General features: G+C 41.6%; 2 protein-coding genes across 2 annotated transcripts; both read right to left on the bottom strand.

The window, feature by feature from the left end:
• Positions 1-2,073: 2,073 nt before the first annotated feature.
• On the bottom strand, positions 2,074-9,606 carry hdac1 (histone deacetylase 1). Its single transcript, XM_026156708.2, has 12 exons — positions 9,324-9,606; positions 8,228-8,340; positions 6,516-6,633; positions 6,358-6,432; positions 5,960-6,098; positions 5,033-5,174; positions 4,850-4,942; positions 4,652-4,760; positions 4,185-4,565; positions 3,932-4,087; positions 3,803-3,848; positions 2,074-2,909 (listed from the first exon to the last, which is right to left on the bottom strand). The coding sequence occupies exons 1-12, from the start codon at positions 9,370-9,372 to the stop codon at positions 2,882-2,884; spliced, it is 1,449 nt and encodes a 482-aa protein (XP_026012493.1). The 5' UTR covers positions 9,373-9,606; the 3' UTR covers positions 2,074-2,881.
• Positions 9,607-16,510: 6,904 nt separating this feature from the next.
• Positions 16,511-19,259, bottom strand: marcksl1b (MARCKS-like 1b). Its single transcript, XM_026157192.2, has 2 exons — positions 18,904-19,259; positions 16,511-17,932 (listed from the first exon to the last, which is right to left on the bottom strand). The coding sequence occupies exons 1-2, from the start codon at positions 18,988-18,990 to the stop codon at positions 17,375-17,377; spliced, it is 645 nt and encodes a 214-aa protein (XP_026012977.1). The 5' UTR covers positions 18,991-19,259; the 3' UTR covers positions 16,511-17,374.
• Between the last annotated feature and the right edge of the window lie 1,319 nt (positions 19,260-20,578).

A 20,578-nucleotide genomic window follows, 5' to 3' on the forward strand; every position in this document is an offset into this window, starting at 1 on the left:
GTTCCAGTTTGTCATCTCTCATTTTGATAGCACTTGATAGTAAAAATAAGCCTGAACAGTGTGGAGTGATACAAGTTTATAGTGGTGATTGTGTTTCTTATACTCTCATGTGGGACATACCTCTTCCATTCTCTCTACTAAGCTCAGTGATCTGCTAACGAATCGATCGCTCTTTGTAAAACCTTAAACAGTTTTTACCAAGTCAGACATGGTTTGCAGCTCTGACACTTGATCCAAGGAGGAGAGCAGGGTGAGAAAACGTTTACACATCGAAGTACAGTGTGTTGGTATTGGTACCTTTATTGTCCCTAACGGGAAATTGATTTGCAGTATGTCCGTACAGACAACCAACACATCACATACACACTCCAAAATAATCTAATATAAGCCTGACAAAACAACCTAGATTTTTCATCAAAAAAGTACAATGTGCAATGGCAACAACACTTATGGTTTAGTGTTATTAACTTTAATAATAGCAGCAGGTACAAAAAACAATCTATGTCTCTGTCTTCACTGCAGGCACTTTATAACGGTGACCTGATGGAAGCAGTTGAAAATCATTAAAGAGAAGATGATCTGAACACAACAGGACAGAGGTGGCCTTCCTCAGCACCTGCCTGTTATAAAAGTCCACAAGCTGGACCTGAGACCTCCCTAAAATCTTACCAGCCACTTTAACCAGGTTGCTAAGTCTGGTCTTATTATTCAGGGACATATTACCGTACAGCAATGATACAGAAAGTTAAAACAGATTCAATAAAACTTTTATAAAAAAAAAAGTCATTTCAGATGAAACATTGAAACCTCTCAACCTCCTTAAAATGTACAGTCTTTGTTGAACCTTTTTCACTGTAGCAGCAAGATGTTACTCAAAGGACAGAGTCTTATCAAGAACAACCCCCAAATACTTGTAACTGTCCACCAGTTCAATGGCTGCACCATTTACCACTGTTAGCGCAGGATGGGGGGATGTCTTCCTGAAGTCAATAACCATGTCCTTGGTTTTCAAGGTGTTAATCATTAAGGAGGACTGATCACACCACGAAACAAACTCATCCACAACAGGCCCATGGGAATCCTCTTCACCATGAAGGAGGCTTACAATGACTGTGTCATCTGCATATTTAATGAAATGCCTGTTGGCCTGTGTACTCAGTGTTTTTGCATTAATGCTTGATTCACATATTGGGTGAGAAAAAATGGGAACTTTTATTAGTAAGTTGCAGTTTTTAGTTTGAAAGATTTATTTTTGTACAATTGCACGATATCCACGAGGTGTGAAATTTTCAAGTGGTTACAAGCAGTTGACCAATACTGTAGGACGGGGATGTCAAACTTTGATCTTAAGTGGGCTGGACCAGAAAAAGTTGATAGTTCAGACCGTCCTGTGATTATACAATAGAAAACCTCATCTCACGCTCTGCAAGAAGCTGGCTGACACCAAACAACTCCCTACTCTGAGCCCTTAACCTCCACAGGCACCAAGACTGTCTGGGTGTGGTAAGGAAATTGTCTCTAATAACGTCATCAGAACCGAATGTACTTGTAGCCATTTTTTTCTCTGAGCATTCAAAGCCACGTGCATGGACAATTTGGGGTTCAGTACACTGCATGTGGAAGTGTGATCGAGCAAACTTGGGGAGCTGGGTCTTCTTAAAACACTCTTGATCAGCGGTCCCCAACCCCCGGGCCTCAGACCGGTACCGGGCCGCGAGAGTTGAGGCTCAGGTGTGAAATGTATAGTTTTCAGGGTTTTTATCAGTTTCCAGCGTTATTTTGTTATCGTTTTTATCGTTAACTCTGTTTTCCTGGGTCTTTTCACGTGTGTTATGAATAAATCTTCTTTTTTACAGTGCCAGTACTAGTTTTATTTTGTTGTATTTATCCGCGACACCTTAAAGGCCGGTCCGTGAAAATATTGTCGGGCATAAACCGGTCCGTGGCGCAAAAAAGGTTGGAGACCGCTGCTCTTGATGACAAGTTAGGTGGCACTGTACTGTAAATTCTGGCTTGCCTTTGTATCTTTAATTTACAGTGTCAGTACGAATAACAAGTCAGGACAATATAAGATTCTGTTTTATCTTTTATTTATTTTTTTATAACAAAGTTCTGATAATGCACATTTCACAAGGATAGAACTCCAAACAAGCACGTGTAGAGGCTCACTCCACCTTCATGTATAATGGTACAAAATATCTAAAATAAGTCACTCATACCCCAACAGTAACCCCAGAAGAGGTTCACACTCATACTTACATAAACACACAATGGAGGAAGAAAATAAAAAAACAGAGCAGATATTCATAGGAAAATGGGCTGAGGGGACTGTACTCGTGATTTTAAATAAGTTACTGAGCAGAGATCGGGGACTGTTTGGGCAAAGGCAGTAATACGTACATGCTAAAGGCGAGACCAATCTAAACATGCATTCACTAGTGAAGCAACACAGAGGCAAACAGTGCCTCATGCTGGTTATTCAGTATCACAGTATCATAAATAGATGTCTGAAAACTAACGAAGCCTTTTTGCATGTGAGCACTTGGAAATCATCTACATCTCTGCAGGGACTTCCGAGTGAAATACCAGGATAGGAACAGTAACACTCTGGGTGGCTTTCAAATATTATTAGAGCAAACCTGGTTTACACACCAGCTCACAGGGATTGATTTTATTCTACATGGAGCACCAGGCGGGTGCGGTTTATACCGGCGCATTACTGGGCTTGTAAACAGGTGACAGTGTAAATCAGGCTTGCCTCTAAGAGCACATAATAAAAACAGGAATAGAAAAAGGCCCTATCACTGGAGCGGGAGAATACAGGAATCAAGAGGGGCTTGAGGATAACAATAAAACCATCCATTCCTCTGTGTGCCGGTCTTCAGGTCGTCTTCACCTCTTCTTTTGGTCTGAAACAGGTTAGAAGTTGCTACAGTTACAGTTACACTGAGTTTACTCAGAAAACATCATCTAAACAGCTAACACAAAGACAAAGAGGGTTCCCTTTCTTTTAGCAGTTTCAGTAACTTATCTGCTGTTACCAGCCCTTTTCTCAAACACTAACTATGAACGTCATGTAGTGAAGCACCATATTACACCCACACTGTACTCCTGTATCTCTTTATCAAAACAACTGTCCAATCAGATGAAGCTTTGGTCATATCACTAATTAACTGATTAGCCAGCAGTGTGCCAGGACACACCAATAACCTCGTGCTTTTACTAACCATAGCAAGTTACCAACAGCACTGAATAATCATTAGTACTTTCATACAGCAACATTACCAGCTGCAGAACAGATTAGGGAGGTGATGGACGGTGATCATTTGCTTGTTCATGCCTCACACCTCTTTCTATAAATGAATGTGTGTGGTATGCAGCTCCTCTGATTGGAGCTTAATACACCTGTCTGTATGCATGAAGCCATTTTTTTAAACACTTAAAAACCGACTGAACGACTTCAACTACAAGTCTAAAGAACAACTAAAAAGTAGGTCAAATCATGCAATGCAACTCCACTATATGCCTCTTGTTGTCTCATTAGCTGCTTTGTTGTTGTGTGTGAGCCACACAGTATGCAGAGAGGTAGACAGCATTGCCTTACTACACACATGGCCTTAACTGAAAACCCTAAATGATAAATGCAAGAAACCACTACACCAACCAGTTACAAACCACAATGTCATGAATCTGAAATTGCTTCAAGCTGGGAACCTGGTGTCAAAATTCTCTACTCCATATCCAGTGAACAACCGAGACAAGTAAAAGTGAACCACTCTGTCCCAGTCTGAATGTTTCTTACCCTGATGTGTCCATTTTCTCCTCCTCCTTCTCTTCCTCTTTGACTTCTAGGAAGCAAAGACACATGGGTAAATACTGTTCCTGTTATCTTTAATCATGTTCTACGATAGGTTTGTCTCACTAGCCTCACCTTTCTTTTCCTCTCCTCCCTTCTCATCCTCCTTCTTCACTCGTTTAGCCTTCTTGTGGTTAGCTGCGTTCCGGCGTCCCCCGCCTTGCCCCTCCGCCTCATCTTCAGAATCAGAAAACTCCTCCTCGCAGGCTATCCTCTTGTCGTGGGCTCGGACTGAAAAACAGAACACACACAAAAAGGCATCAGTACAAATCCTCATGCCACTGTTTCTTTAATCCTAAAAAAAATAATTCCTCCTGAAGTCTCTTACTAGAGATGCGTTTGTCTGGGTCTTCCTCCTCCTCGTCTCCGCTGTCTGGGTGAGGGGCATCCTCTGGGATCGCTTGCATCTGGACACCGGGGGCGTGAGGCAGCATACGCAGGTTCTCAAACAGGCGCTGTTTGATCTTCTCCAGGTACTCGTTGGTGTTCTGGTTGGTCATGTTGGAGGGGCTGATGTGCAGCTTAAAATCAGGCCCAAAATACTCAAAGTAATCATTGTACGGCAGCTCATTGGGGATGGAGCAGTCCAAGGCGACAGCGGTTTCGTAGGTCCAGCAACGGGCCACATTGCGGATGGTGTAGCCTCCGCCGCCCAGCATCAGCAGAGGAAGGTTGAAAGTTTTGATGTACTCGACACACTTGGCATGACCTGTAGGAGTCAGCACATATTGGCGTGAAATTCCTGATGGTACAAAGGCAGATCTGAGCATTATCTTTTGGACTGTGTGGTTATACCTTTGATGGTGAGGTTAAAGCAGCCCAGTCTGTCTCCAGACAGAGAATCAGCTCCACACTGCAGCACCACAGCACTGGGCTGGTACATCTCCATGACTTTAGCCATGACCTAACACATACACAGTAATAATAAAGTCAGAACATGAACAGTGAACATGCTCTCTGCTGGCTACAGAAACATTATCAAAGAAAACTTACAGGCTTGAAGATGGCTTCATAGGACTCATCATCAATACCATCTCTGAGGGGGTAGTTCACTGCATAGTACTTGCCCTTTCCTGCTCCAATGTCCTGCACACATTGGGAATATTGTTGAATTCATGGTCACACATGTTCAAGTTTCACTGGTCACGTGTCAGACGTAAGAGTAAGAAAACTAACCCTCAGGTCTCCAGTGCCAGGAAAGTATTCCCCATACTTGTGGAAAGACACGGTCATGACCCTGTCTGTGGTGTAGAAGGCCTCCTCTACTCCATCACCGTGGTGGATGTCAATGTCAATGTATAACACCCTCTGATGGTATCTGAAACATGGCATAGAACTCAGTTAATAAACTTATACAGTTCTACTACTGTATAATAACATAAACAAAACAAAAAACACTCCAAAAGTGCACCCAGTGTGTGTTTCTACTTAAAAGCAAATAAATGCTGATGAAAATCAACCACTCAGAAAGACACAGGACAAAGACAGGGAGCCTAACAGAGCATTTCTGAATGCTTTCATAAATGCGCTCTGCAGACTGAAGGACAGCTTCATCCATCAGGCTGTCAGGAAGCTTAACTCCCTCCCGATTCTGCCCCCTCTCCCCTCTCTCCTCCACGGTCTCACTGAACTCTGTCACACACACACACTCTGACTCACTCACTGGCCTGCACCAGTTACCAGTCACTTTGTGGAGCATTGGACTGCCATTACCTCATAAGACTTTGTTGTTACACTATCTCTTACCGTACATTACTAAATCTCCATTTGCACTATTTGCCTATTTGCACTACTCTGCCTGGTTTACACCCAATGTCATTTACCCATTATATTGTATATTGTATAGCTTTCTTGTTATATGTAAAATTGTATTGTATTTATTTATTTAAATTTTTACTTTTTAATTATTTTACCTGCATTTTTTTAATCACTCTTATATTTAAATGTTCATTTGCTTTTTTATCTAGGGATTGAGAGTAACGTAGTTTCTATTCTCTGTATGTCCTGTACATGTGGCAGAATTGACAATAAAGTTGACTTTGACTTTGACAGAGGACAAGGATATACAGTCATGTAAAAACAGAGCACAGCTGTGCTGCTTACTTAAGCAGCTCCAGGATCGCCAGCACGATGTCATTGACATAGCAGAAACCAGAGGCCTCTGACTTCTTGGCGTGATGGAGCCCACCAGCCCAGTTGATGGCGATGTCTGTCTGCTGCTTGTTCAGCTTCACTGCTCCAGCTACAGGAATGAAAAAGAATAATCAACATTAAACAATCTGATGGAGCTTTTAAGGGGAGTTTTAACTGTATTTTGATTCTTGTAAGTTTGCATTTGAACAGTCAAAATATTCCTCATGTATGTTATTCTGGGCCTCTCAGTTCACCCTGTCTGAAACAAGTCATTTTAGCATCCACCTTCCTTTTTAAATTTCTTCTGATTAGCTGCTCTTTGTAAACAAAAGGACTGAGATTATGTGAAGTGTGTTTGGAAAACATACCCACAGAGCCACCTGTTGAGAGCTGACAAAACTCGAAGAGACCATCAAAGACTGGACAGTCCTCTCCAACATTGACTGTAAGAAAGAGAAAACCAGTTTTTACACGCCTGAACAGAAGGAAAAGCCGAGGATTAATGAGAAGAAAACAGCGCACTCACATCTCTGCATTTGTTTGCTGTACTCAGACATGTTGTCCGGTCGGATGGACCTCAGGAACTTAATGTAATCATCACTGTGGTACTTTGTCATCTCTTCACCACTGGCTTTGTGTGGTCTCTGAAATAACACACATTGTCAATAATTGTTAGTTGTAACTAACATTTCGTGCAGTTTGGTACAAGTGTGTGAATACAGACAGGGCTAACCCATCATTCAAGCCCTATTTACCTGTCTTATATAACTGACAGTCCTATGTAACGCAGCTTGAGATATATTTCAAAAATCATTTTTATTTAATTTTCTGAGATAAAACAAATATGGAAACCTTCCATAGTCAAACTATCCATTTATCTATCAATCGTCTATCACTTATTGACGTCAAAGTCACATGACCAGTCTAGAAGGGATAGCTCAGTAGGTAAAGTGGTCGCCCCATGATCGGAAGGTCGGCGGTTCGAATCCACTTAACGGCTACCCTGAGGTACACACTGCTCCCCGGGCGCCTGCTTAGTGGGCTGCCCACTGCTTCACTGAGTGAATGGGTCAAATGCAGAGAAAAACAAGTAATTTCCCCATGGGGATCAATAAAGTACCCATTATTATTATTATTATTATTATTATTATATTGAGGGATTCGGCAACAGAGAGCCACGATCTTTCCAGCATGTTCCGAGTCCCCTCTGGGTTCACCATACCTCAAATATGTCATCTAAGTTGCACCCAAGAGGCATCCCAGTAAGACACCTGTACCACCTCAACTGGCTCGTTTTGATGCTGAGGAGTAGCAGCTCTGCTCTGAGCTCTACTGAATGTATCAAAGACCATATTCTTTACATAATTTCCTTAGGGATTATTAAAGGATTCTGGTCACTACTCCAAGTTTGTGGCCTTAAATCAGATTAGGAACAAAAACAAACAACCTTACGACTTCATGCTCACAAACAAGAACCTGATGAGTCTGAACTTCCAGCTAAAACCCATTTGACAGCCCAGTTCCCCCAGTTTGAGCCAGACACTATCACTCAATTAAAACCAGTAGAGGTAGGGGGCAGAAAAAAAAAGATTCAGCACAGCGTCATGATATTTTGGGTGGTGATACACAGGGACACCAAATACTCTGGGAATACTGCAAACAAGAAGGTTCGTCTCACCTGATAGGTGTTTCCCTCTGGACCACATCATTGGCAAAAAGCAAAGATGTGAAGCTGAGCTCACCAAACCTAGAGATTTTAACCTGCTGCCTACAAATTCTGTCCATAAAAGTTAGAAAGGGACTCAGTAACAAAGGGGATCCCTGGATAAGTCCAATGCCAATTTGGAATGAGTTTAACTTACTGCTGGAGACCAAACCCTCACTGTGGCTGCACAGGAACAAGTCACAGACTCATAAACCACAATTACAGCTGCATGAAGCTCTATAAATGTTACTCAACATGGACATCGTTCAAAGCTTAACACAGTTAAAACAGCAACCGATGACCATTATTTTAAATTTTTTTTTATAAAACTTCATCGCAGTTCTGCAGTAAACAGCAAATAACTACCCATTTTTATGTGTGTAAAAAAGCGCTATACAAATACAGGCCATTTACCATTTAAAAACTGTTGCAAGGTACAGTTGCATTAACAGTTTGCCTCTGAGTACTATCAGTCCTGGCAGAAACCCTGTGTGTGTGTGTCTCTGTCTGATGTGTCTGGTGGTATGACTCACATAGATCTCCATTTTTCTGTACAGTCCATAGTTGAGGAGGAGGTTGTGCGTCATACGGATCCTGTGTGGTTTCATGGGATGGCCCTGGCCATAGTAGTAATTCCCCACATCACCTGTGGGCAAAAACATCATCCAGACAAGTTTATTTTAGATATTGCAAAAAAAAAGAAAGAAAGAAAGAAAAGCCACATTGCCTTAGGCATTTTAGTTCTTCTAAAAATGCCAAATTCAAGCTCAGCTCAACCCAAAACCTGCTCATCTGCATTTCAAATACACCTTTAAGTTAAAAAGCCTACGAGGCTTCGTGTAAGGATGACTTTTTTGTGAACTTGGCCAACTCTAAACCTCTTTTTTTTTTTAATTAAAACTTGTAACACATTCACGAAACGACTACTGCAGAATACACCGTGGGCGTCTTGGGCTGACTTGTGGGAGTTTTTATCGGAATTATTTTGCCAGACAAACATTTTATAAAGCACACAAGAAGGCTTGAGAGAAGGACCACGCTCAATACACCCGTTAATGTATCCAAATCATTCGGCTGGGAATGTATAAGTTCAGTGTTATAGAAGTTTCTTATGTATGCGATTCTGCACATTTTTTTTTAATGGAGTCAAACGCATTCTAACTTCTATGAAACCACCGGGCTAGATAGCGCCAATCTAGAGGAAGCCGGTACATCGTTCACACTTCTCGGAAGTTGTTAGCAATTCCCGAGTAACACTGATGTGATTAGCGTCGGATCGCTTCACGACTCCTTCACGCTGCAGGGAAGACCTTATTAGCCACACGCATCTAAAACCCACTAAAATGCTTTAACAATTTCACGAAACTGGTCTCTTTACTAAAGCACTTGAAAGTTCGATGAAGATCCCCCAGTGTGCTGCGTGCAGGCTTAAGCTAACAGCCAACTAGGCTTTCCGTGTGGCTAAAGCAGGCTAGTTAGTCAAGCTAACATTAGCTCACCACACCGGCTAGCTAGCCTGATGGTATAACAACCTTTTTCGATTCTTTATGAAATACATGTAATATTTCCTACTCTTCCAATGCCACTTCGATATCAAGGCAAACCAAGATGCATACGTTCGATATTTACCGTCATAGTAATAGCAAACTTTCTTCTTTGTTCCTTGAGACAGCGCCATTTTACCCCCCTGTTCCGTGCTCACCGGTTCCTCTGTGGCTCCAGGGAGCACTCGTTGAGGTCCTGTCAACCAATCACAGAGGCTGAACCGCCCTACAGGGAGGCGCCGGTATTACAAACCGAAGAGCGCCCTAGTGCGCTCCGTAGGCCGTTTGCCTTCGGGGCTTTCTATGGCAAAGATTTCTTTTCGTTTTCAGTTGCACTTGGTATTTGGGTTCAAGCTGCAAGAAGCAATGAAGGCAAGTTTCTGCACGTACAGTAGCCCGTGTCAGTTCTACAATGTGAGGGTGGTCACTGGTCACTGTAATCTCCAGCAACAACCAGTCCGTGAGCTGATAAAATAAGAATGAGCTTTTCTTCTTCCCCTGTGTCGAGAATCCTTTTACTTCAAGGTTTTGCCCAAGGAAAAACAGCTTTACTGTAGATTCGAGAAGGGATTGAAATGAACCCCCGATATTTAAAATCCACGGACTCCCCCCAATCCCCCTAGCCTGCCAAAATGAGGTCACCAGAACAAACAGGAAAAAAATATACTGAAGGCAGATGAGTAAACATGTAAGAGTGTTGATACACAGGGAACGATATTAAATGGTTTCAGTTGAGAATAATTATTTGAAAAGCCAAAAACGGAAAATGCCAAATGCATGGGAACCTCACTGCATTGATTTGTGTACTTTTCTATGCATAAATAATTGAAACAGAAAGCTACAAATAGTTACATAAAAATCTACGTGAAGGCAGGAAATGAGGTGATGCCTAAAATTTCCTAGGAGATGATGGCTCTCCTCTGATATTCACGGAAGAAATACCTGAATAGGAACGGTAGTGTCTGTGCTCAGCTCTCACTTTCCACAGTATGATCCACCCTTTAACATAAACACACCAGTTACACCAACATTTTATTGATCTCTTTAAATAATCTCTTTTATCTTATTGCAAGGTTGTTGCAAGGTTCTGTTTAATACTTTTTGTAATACATTAAATGTGTATTACAGAGGTCCATGACCATAAACCAAGCTGTCTTCAAAATAATTGGCAATAATCATAAAATTGGCCTTCATCATTTTCCTTTCCTTCCTGTGAGTCAGGGGGAAAGAGAAGAAAGACAAAAGACAAACTCAACAACATCAATTTGTCATCACCCACTTCTTTCAGGGTGAAACCATAGACTGTATAAAATGAAGTACATGGACCCCATTGCTTTTTGAAGTCCAATCTTGAAGCCTTGAGCTGGGTGTTTTGGCCATTGCCATCTTGGTGTTGTGAAACCAGATGTGACAAGTGAGGCGTGGAAATCTGCGAAACAATAGCTAGGTAGGCCAACAATAAAAACAACTCTCCTTTTCCATCCTTTTTGGCTCTAATCGGTGACTGTAGTCAAACTGAACACAATGTTGGAATCAATATGACTTGAAACCAGGAAAAATGGAAAATACATCAATAAAGTCATCAAGAATGTGTTTACTGAGGTCATAGGTGAAGGGAGCAGTGGGAATCATTTTCCCATTTACTTCTAAATCCCTGGACTCCTTTTAACATTTATATGGCGCCAATCCACAACTGTTGCTTTATGTTGTATGGTCAGGACCCTCCAATAATACAGAGAATATACTCAATTTGACAGAGATTATTGATGTTTGTCTATGTTTTAAACGCAGTAACAATTTTGTAACACACACTTTGCAAAACTGTAGGCACAATTCACTGCACAACACTCAATTACCAAATTTCCAACACACTCCTAGCAAAAGTATACACATGTATGGCTATCATTAACACTAATTTGCCAACTGTCTGGCACACTTTCACATGTGAAAACTTTTTTAGATAATTAGTTCACTTTGCAATCAGCCTAAGCACTATAATACAGGTAAGCTGTGTGTGCGGAGTACAATGGAGGGAGCAGAAAGAGTGAGAAGTAGAGGAGGCCGAGGAAGAGGACGTGGAGGTGAAGAAGTAGGATGAAGAGGACGACAAGGACAAGGAGGAGCAAGAGGAAGAAAATAAACACTTGTGGTTGTTTTGATGTGTTTGAATAAACAGCAGTACTTGAAGTTTGGATCCCTCTATGCTTATGGATCTATGACAGAAGTATGAGCTCAAACTGACATAGCCTACCTTGTGCACAGAGAAAGCAAAAGCCAGATGTGTTTTGTATTCATACCATCAGTGTGCAGTTGGCGCATTGTGTGCTTAGTAGATGATGGCTTGTGTGTACTGTTTGATACGGAAACACCATTTTTACGAAGGTGTGAAGAGTTAATCTAGCTGTGTTTGCTTTTGCAAGAGAACTACAATGTTTTGATGATTGGGTGACAGGTTTTCTTATTTGTGTGAAGAGTTTTGCAAAATTAGCCAATAGTTACAAAAAATGTGCTTAAGCAATCAGAAAAAACTGTAAGCATTCAGAAAAAACTGTAATAACAAACTCAATGACGAAACCTGAAGCAGATTAGGATTTGAGACTGGCCACCAGATGGCGGTGTGCGCTCATTTGTGTTTGGCTTGAACTTCCCAAATCTCTGCATAGCCTGTCAGTGCTGAATGAAAAATGCAGCAGCTTTGAAGTGATCAGTCACAGTATCTCACCTACATCACGCAGTCCAAACAGAACAACGATGTACAGAACAAACCAAACAATGGAGAGGTGAACTCCGTGTGGAGCAGTCATCAATAATTTGTAGCTCACTGTATCTTCCGTGCCCGTGCACAGTGTAGGTAGATGTGGATGGTTTACACAATTAAGTGCGCTTCTTCTGCCATTATTTTATGCACACTTCTGTCTATTAGTAAGAAAATGTCTGCTGTCGAAGTTTAATAATTGAAATCTACAAGACGCACGGCGCCTCGTCAGCTGGGAGTTTCGGCTTTTTTTCAATAACTCAGAATTGTTTGAAGGCTGGAACCAAATGTAGCTCAGATCTCAACTCATCAAATCAGCATGTGAACTAGGTCAGATCACCCAGAGCAGGGCTGATGTGCTCAGCTTGCCATGTTCAGGAGGGTGGTTGCCTTGTTGCCTTCCTTCTAATGGAAGGAACACTGTGAATGTGAAGGGGACGGGGGACGGGGGGGGGGGGGGGGGGGGTGGATGTAGCTGTAGTGATCTCAGGGCCACGGGACTAATTGAGGAGCCAGGGGTCAGCGGACTCCCACTAGAATGTCAAGAGTGCTCAATTATCTTAGAACCTTGGGCCATGTGGGATTTCCTTATCAATGAGAATAGAAATAGTGGGCTTTGGTTTTTTAATGAGCTGTGGACCATCAATACTATGATGAGACACATGTTTTTTGGGTTTTTTTCTTTGTTTTTTTTAACCCACTGAGATGTCTCCAGTCGTTTTCCATTAGTGGAAAACACAAAGTCAATACAGCCTCGGGCTGCAAGTTATATGTAACCAGACATTGTTAAAATTTATATTACATTTTACATTTTTAGCTATTTATAAATAATTTGGCATGACAGTTGGATGTATTAAGCCAAATATAATGCAAGTAAACCAGTCCTGTTTTATATGTTTTTTTTTTTTAATATTACAGGTGTCCTACGATACAGAGTGGGCCATTTATATGGATACACCGGAATAAAATGGGAATGGTTGGTGATATTAAAGTCCTGTTTGTGGCACATTAGTAAATGTGAGGGGGCAAACTCCTCCACATGGATGGTGACCATGGTGGCCATTTAGAAGTCGGCCATCTTGGATCCAACTTTTGTTTTTTCAATAGGAAGAGGTCCATGTGACACATCAAACTTATTGGTAATGTCACAAGAAAAACAATGGTGTGCTTGGTTTCAACGTAACTTTATTCTTTCATGAGTTATTCACAAGTTTCTCTTTGTTCACACCCATTGACATGTCGAAGAGGTTAACACGTGAAGAGCGGATCGAAATTGTGTTGATATCTGATGAACGCATTGCAGCAGATTTTAATGCAAGACATCCTACGAGACCACCCATCTCCCATGCTACAATTAGCAAACTGCTTGCTAAGGTTCGTGAAACTGCTTCAGTGTTGGATTTGCCAAAATGTGGACGCAAGAAAACTGTCACTAATGAAGAAACATCAGTGTCTGTCTTAGCTTCATTCAGCAAGAGCCCACACTAGCACTCGCCGCATGTCACTGGAGAGTGGCATCAGTCGAACATCCCTTCGGTGGATATTAGCTACTCACAAATGGCACCCTTACAAACTCCAGCTACTGCAGCATCTCAACAAGGATGACCCAGATCGGCGCACAGAATTTGCAGAATGGGCAAAACAAAAATTGGAACAGGACCCTCAGTTCACGCAGATTTTGTTCAGTGATGAGGCAAACTTTTATGTGAATGGTGAAGTTAACAAACAAAACCACCGCTATTGGTCTGACACTAACCCACATTGGATGGATCCCTCCAAGACTGTTGGAACAACAAAAGTGATGGTTTGGTGTGGTATATGGGGTACAACGATAGTGGGTCCATTCTTCATCAATGGAAACCTCAAGGCCAATGGATATTTGAAATTGCTACATGATGATGTGATTCCCTCTTTATGTACTGAAGCCAGCACGTTCCCTGAGTTTTTCCAGCAAGATGGTGCACCACCACATTATGGGTGCCAGGTCCGAGCATTCCTAGATGAATAGTTTCCTGGAAAGTGGATTGGTCGTCGTGGGCCAGTTGAATGGCCCCCAAGGTCTCCCGATCTGACCCCCTTAGACTTTTATCTTTGGGGTCATCTGAAGGCAATCCTCTATGGTGTGAAGATACGAGATGTGCAGCACCTGAAACTACGGAAAGTTAATGCCTGTGCTGGCATTTCTCCTGCGGTGTTGCTATCAGTGTGTGAAGAGTGGGAGAAGAGGGTTGCATTTACAATCCAACACAATGGGCAGCACATTGAACACATTTTATAAGTGGTCAGAAACTTGTAAATAACTCATGAAAGAATAAAGTTACGTTGAAACCAAGCACACCATTGTTTTTCTTGTGACATTACCAATAAGTTTGATGTGTCACATGGCCCTCTTCCTATTGAAAAAACAAAAGTTGGATCCAAGATGGCTGACCACCCATCTTGAGAAGTTTGCCCCCTCACATATACTAATGTGCCACAAACAGGACTTTAATATCACCAACCATTCCCATTTTATTCCGGTGTATCCATATAAATGGCCCATCCTGTAGTTCATACTTGTGTATTAATTCAATTTAATTCAGTTTTATTTATACAACAACAAATCACAACAACAGTTGCCTTAAGGTGCTTTATATTGTAAGGTAATATTTCTCTCTACAATATCTGATAGAAAACCCCAACAATCAGATGACCTTCTATGAGCAACCACTTGGCGACAGTGGGAAGGAAAAACTCCCTTTTGATCATTATTACTTAATTATGTATTAGTAGAATAAATCTTTACCTGTTCAGATTTACTGGGTTGTATCTGATTACAAGTATACATCTAGAAAAAAAAAACATTCCCAATGGAATAACAACAGCAAAGTTCTCCCTGGAAAGCCATCTTGTAATGCCTCCTAGCACTTTTGAAATGTTAACCTTTGTTCAGATGGTTGTCTTGATATAAACAGGGGTGCACATAGGTGGTCAAAATAAAAGACGCGCACCAGTTAAGAAGTTGGAATGCGCGTTTGCGCACATAAGATGTTCTGGAGGAGGACAGACATTTGTTCAGAACTCTTAAAGATGTCGAAGAAGCAAGCTCCGTAAGCAATTACTTTGGTGTTCCTCCACCGCAAAAGAAGCGCGTATTCCAGGAGGAATATAAACACAATGCACACACAGTGTCAGCGTATAAATGTTATTATAAAAATTAACAGAAAGTTTGCAGACTTTACCCTGTAAGAAAGCTTTTAAAGGCTTAGTTTTACCTTTTTAACATCTTAAATTTTGTGAAATTTCATGGAAATCTGGAATTCTGGAAAAGCAAGAGTTCTTCCATAGATTTAGATGAGAAGGCCGAATCTATAAATAGCATGAAGTCCTTCATGTGGTCAGAGTAGTACCAAAATAGTCAATTTTGCTCTACAAGGGCCTGATATCCACTTATGAGAACATTATAATGCTACTGTTCTATCAAAATTTTAAATGAATATCTTCATATATGGCTCTCATTTTTCTTAGAAACAAAAATTAGGTAAAATAAAAAAATCTGGTAATTCTTTGTTTTTACATTCATCAGGTCCCAATCAGCCCAAATATCAAAGAGAAATTAAAAATGCATGCTGTGGATGAGTTTGGGTCTTAGGAGGTTAAATCTGTCACTAGAGCCACCTGACGTTAACCCATTAATTACTTTGTATTTATACAAACACACAAAACAGGTATAAAATGCTGACTAAAGCTCGATTCAGACTTCTGCAGGAAATCTACATCCTTACTTACAACATAACTGGAAACCCCTCTTAACCCTGCCATGCCACTGAAGTCGTTGCGGGCTGCATCGACGTGATCTTTAGTTACATTTAACATTACAGGAGGTGCACTTTAGGTTATGTCAAAGGTTACAGTGTAGCGTTAAAAGCTATTTCCAGTTACAAAGTAAGTCCCATTCAAGCATAATTCACGCATAAGAGATAATGTTACAGTGGTGACTAATGAAAGTGGTTATACCAAACCACAGACCGTGTAGTAACACTGCTCTACGTGTGGAAGAGTGGGTACATTATTTCTAGATTCTAAAACTTGAGATACTATCACTTTAATAAATTTTGAGGTCAAACCTGGAGGGAACAGCACAGCGGCTGCATTTATTTATTCTTGGTGCTTTCGTAGAGAAATTTGGTACTCGAAGAACTCTGAACGAAATCTTTGCAACAAAGTTACAGTTTTCTATACATTACTGACCAAAGAAGATTTGTAATAACTTTCCTTCGGGATTAATAAAGTATTCTGATTCTGATTAACTGCCCAGAGATTACGTCCAAGTGGAAAGGTTTGCTTCTTTAAGGACTTATTTGTGTAATGGCGTTTATGTGTGTTGCTCGAATTCCTGTTGCTTGACTACTGCGAGTGGACGCCTGTTTACTCGTTAAAAATGTGATAATGTGATAGACACGCTCAAGAGATTCTAAGTCAACTGTACCGTGGCAAGAGCAGTGCATGATGGAAATAAGCATGAAGACACATAAACAGGCAGGTAACCAACATTTATTTACCATTATCAACTTTACAATAAAACCAGTAACATCTGTCAACATTAGCAAAATAAAGAACAGAAATCAATCCAATTTATTTACAGAGACAAAGCAGATTCAGGCTCACACAAGACAGATAAACAACTCTGCTTCATATCAAACTGCAACAGTGAACATAGCAAGCTTAAGTGTTCTTTTTTTTTTCATAGTAAGGTAAAAATCAAAGTCGTCTATCTTTTTTTTTCTTTGAACAAACAAGACATAGCTTCTCTGAATCTTTAAGATGGTTCTCTATAATACACCACAAAATACTTCAAATTTGGGTTAAAATATAGGAATGTAAAAAGTTGGCAAGTCTTTTCTGATTTCTTTTTCTTCTATTTAACAGTCATTTCAAGTGGTTGTGGTGTCCTAGTATCTTATCTAGCGTCGTTCCTTCGGCAGGAGGCATCTTGAGCTGTGGATTTTTAAGGGAAAAGATGCTTCGACCTCCAATCATCATCCATCGTTACTTCATGGTGTCATTTGCCGGCCAGCTAGCCATTAAAAATCCCCCCCCCCCCCTCCCCACGCACAGCGACCAAACCCGCAGCCTAAAACTCAGTCCAGGTTCAGATGTCGAGCAGTAACCAGGAAAGTGATCTAGTGAATCTAGTCTGTCGTCTTGTTATCATGACGAAAAAAGTGGCACGTCGAAGGAGTCTCTCACATACATGTGTATATATTTACATATACATATATCCATATACATATGTATACATATACACATATATATAAATATATATATATATATATACTCTTAATTTTCTCTCTCTCTCTTGAAAAACAGTTCACCCAGTTCATTGTGAGCTAAACGTACAATCACTCTTTCTTTTCAGACGGAGCGGGGGTCGAGCTGCTCTCCTCTGTCGGTTTCGTGGCCTCGGGGGCAGGAGCAGCTGCCTCTTTGGCCTCCTCCTTGGGGGCCTCCTCCTTAGCTGGCCCCTCCTCCACCTTCGGAGCCTCAGCGGCAGAGGCAGCGGCGGCGTCGGCGTCAGCAGCCTCCTCCTTCACCTCCTCTTTCTTCTCCTCGGCAGGAGCAGCGGCTCCATTCTCAGCAGGCTTCTCCTCAGAGGGGGCAGCGGCAGCCGCTTCCTCTTTCACAGCCTCGCTCTTCTTGCTCTTCTTGATGTTCAGTTTGAAGTTGAAGGGCTTCTTCAGGGAGAACTTCTTCTTCTTCTTCTCTTTGGTGCTTTCTTTGGCCGCAGCCTCGCCCTCCGGTTTTGCAGCCTCTCCGTCTGCAGCAGGCGCCGGTTCGATAGTGTCACCTCCCGCACTGGCTTCAGGCTCCTTGGCGGCCTCCGCGGAGCCGTTGGTAGCTGCAGCATCCCCATCGGGCTTTGTAGAGACATCGCCATTGGTCTTCACGTGACCGTTCTCCTGTAAAAAGGGTTACAAAAAAAAGAAGAAAAAAAAGACACAAAATAAGTCAGCTTTCTATCAAGTCTTGTGTTTTTTAATTAAAAAACAAACATAAAATACAAACAAGAACAACTGCTGTTGGGGAGGTCTCGTATCTTTGCCGAGCATCGTTGCGCTCATCAATTAACCACCATGTCGTCTGGCTCAAGAGGCGACGCCTTGCAGTACCCTAATCAGGCGATAGGCGGCGGCAGCGTCTCACAGACCGCCCGGGTTGCCAGACAGACGGGCTCAACAAAGACGAGGCTGAAGCTCATCGATGGACGAATGAAAACACCTTCATTTGTTATTTTTTGTTTACCCAAGAAAAATGTGATAATTTTCCAGGGGAAAAACATTTAAAACTCCGAAGAATTTTTTTTATTCATGAACCCCCCCCCCCCCCCCCCAAAAGACTATTTGGTAAGAGTGACGGAAAATCGTTGTTTTGAATATTAGTGACATTTGACATCTCATTAATGACTAATTTTACTTACATTACGTTTTGGAAAGTACCAATTTGCAAGATTTGCGGTGAGACGGCAACAGGGCTCTTTTCAGGGAGGAGTAGTAGACTGCCTACGTGCGAGCAAGCCGCCCCCTCCCCCTTTTGTGACTGGCACTGTCAAAATGCGTTCTCGGTTCGACCTCAGTGACAAATAAACACATACTTACTTGAAACTGGGAAAACCGTGACAAATAACAGCCCCCTCCCCGCGGACTGATATGTTTTTGGGGGGAGCTCTGTGAACACCCGTCTGAGCACAAGATGCTACAAAGCCCCACCTGACTTACCCCAAAATGTCCTCACATTCAAGTTTAATCGATTCATCGTTAGCCAAATCCGCTATATGCGAGGTTTTCGTGTGAGAAACTCAACTTTTATCAATTTATTATGCCATCCTTCTGTGATAAAGTAGTCATACGGAGCAACTAGATGGTATATTTACCTGTCCGTTGGTTTTGGCAGCTGCAGCATCAGCGGCAGCAGCGTTTGCCTCCGCGGCCACCTCTCCCTTGGATGCCTGGGATCCCATTGTCTTCGGTGAGTAGCGGTCTTCTAAAGCAAATTAAAAAGAAAAACTAAAAAAGGCGCGTTTTAAGTTAATCCAACTCCAGAGCGAGTTACGTATCCAGCGGTGAAACCGTGAAAAGTGTGTGTGTTTTTAATTTTTTTTCTTCAAACAGCAGCTACTCCCCTTCGGTTGTTCCCGTTGTCTGACTTGCCACCCCGATAGAGAGAGACCCTCTAAACTCGAAGCTCGCTGAACGCAACGCTTCAACATACAGCAGGTTCAGGGCACCACCCGTGGGCGGATCCTGTTCATGAACGGCCAATCATCGTCTGCTCCAGCCCGACTTTGTCCAATCACCTCTGACTCCCTAATTGTCCCCGCCCCTCAAGTGGACCCCCAGCAATGAAATCAATTCAGCCTTACTAAATGCAGTGTTTTATAGGCATGAAACTAAAAAAACAATGCTGACATAGCATAAAGATAAGAGAAAAGCCTCCACACAAAAGTAGTTTCCTTCCTTGTAGTGAGTATTACTGTATGAGTGTGTTTGCTTACCTCAATTCACATGATGGCTGATAATTCAGAGGGAAGATATGGAGCACATAGCTTCATAGAACATCTAGGTGATTACCAGATGAGAGTGAGGTATATTTATAGTAAACATTAAACCACTTGTTTGGATGTGTGTGCGGGCTTTAATAGCATTGCACCTGATACACTCAGTCATAGCATAAATTGAACCTAAAGTTGCTTTGATCAAGAAATCAGCAGTGAGAAATAATGAACACGGTATAACAACTCTATTCACTGTAGCAGTTTATTTACACAGGATGCACAAGCACCCTTAGGGCTGCAACTAGTTCTTTTGAGTTATTAATTGACTGTTAGATCCTTTCCTCAAAGTGCCAAAAAAAAGAAGAAGTGAAAACTGCTCTAAAAAGTAGAAAGACAACCCTTTTTACCTAGATTTATTTTCCTTTCACCTCCCATTCCCACTGTCTCATTTCATGGCATTTAGTAATGCACTGCACCATTATTGTTTCACTTTTGCTTCCTGGCGTAAGTGGGGGAATTCTGACTGGACATCTTTTGGTTTCAGTCTCAGTACAGATGGTAGACAAAAACATATCTCAAATTACAGTCTGATTCAGCAATTAGTCAGACTGTCAGTAAAATCCAACACGTTTCCAGAAGTCAACTTATGGTATGAAAAAGCCTCCATATAGAGTAAATCACAGGCACAGTCTCCCCTGGGCAGTCAAATTACTCGAGAAAATAGTAGTTCCATCAGGTAGATGTATTATGCTTTACTAGCACAACACAGCTCATGAAATACAGTTTAAGAGGAGAAGAAGTAATTCTTGCAACACTATAGCCATCTTAAAATTCCTCTATTTTTGAAGTACGGCTAAATTAGCCTTAATTTCAGAGGTCACTTGACTATTGATTTTGCATGTATGGAAGAACAAGTCAAACCATATAAATGACTATGCCCTAAATAAAGCCTTTAAACAGCTTTTCTTTTTGCTCTAAAAAGTTATACTTCTACCACAATCTGTACTGTTGTGGAAATCTAGTAATTTTGGATTGTCATGGGTTTGATTCACTG

This window comes from Astatotilapia calliptera, chromosome 22 (assembly GCF_964374335.1).
Source record: "Astatotilapia calliptera chromosome 22, fAstCal68.1, whole genome shotgun sequence".
NCBI lineage: Eukaryota > Metazoa > Chordata > Actinopteri > Cichliformes > Cichlidae > Astatotilapia > Astatotilapia calliptera.

Coding starts and splice junctions, on each gene's coding strand:
- hdac1 (XM_026156708.2), bottom strand. CDS start 9,372: ATGGCGCTGTCTCAAGGAACAAAGAAGAAAGTTTGCTATTACTATGAC. Junction 4,566..4,651: donor CTTTAACCTCACCATCAAAG/GTATAACCACAC, acceptor TGACTCCTACAG/GTCATGCCAAGTGTGTCGAG. Junction 3,849..3,931: donor GGGAGGAGAGGAAAAGAAAG/GTGAGGCTAGTG, acceptor TTTGCTTCCTAG/AAGTCAAAGAGGAAGAGAAG.
- marcksl1b (XM_026157192.2), bottom strand. CDS start 18,990: ATGGGATCCCAGGCATCCAAGGGAGAGGTGGCCGCGGAGGCAAACGCT. Junction 17,933..18,903: donor CTGCCAAAACCAACGGACAG/GTAAATATACCA, acceptor CCCTTTTTACAG/GAGAACGGTCACGTGAAGAC.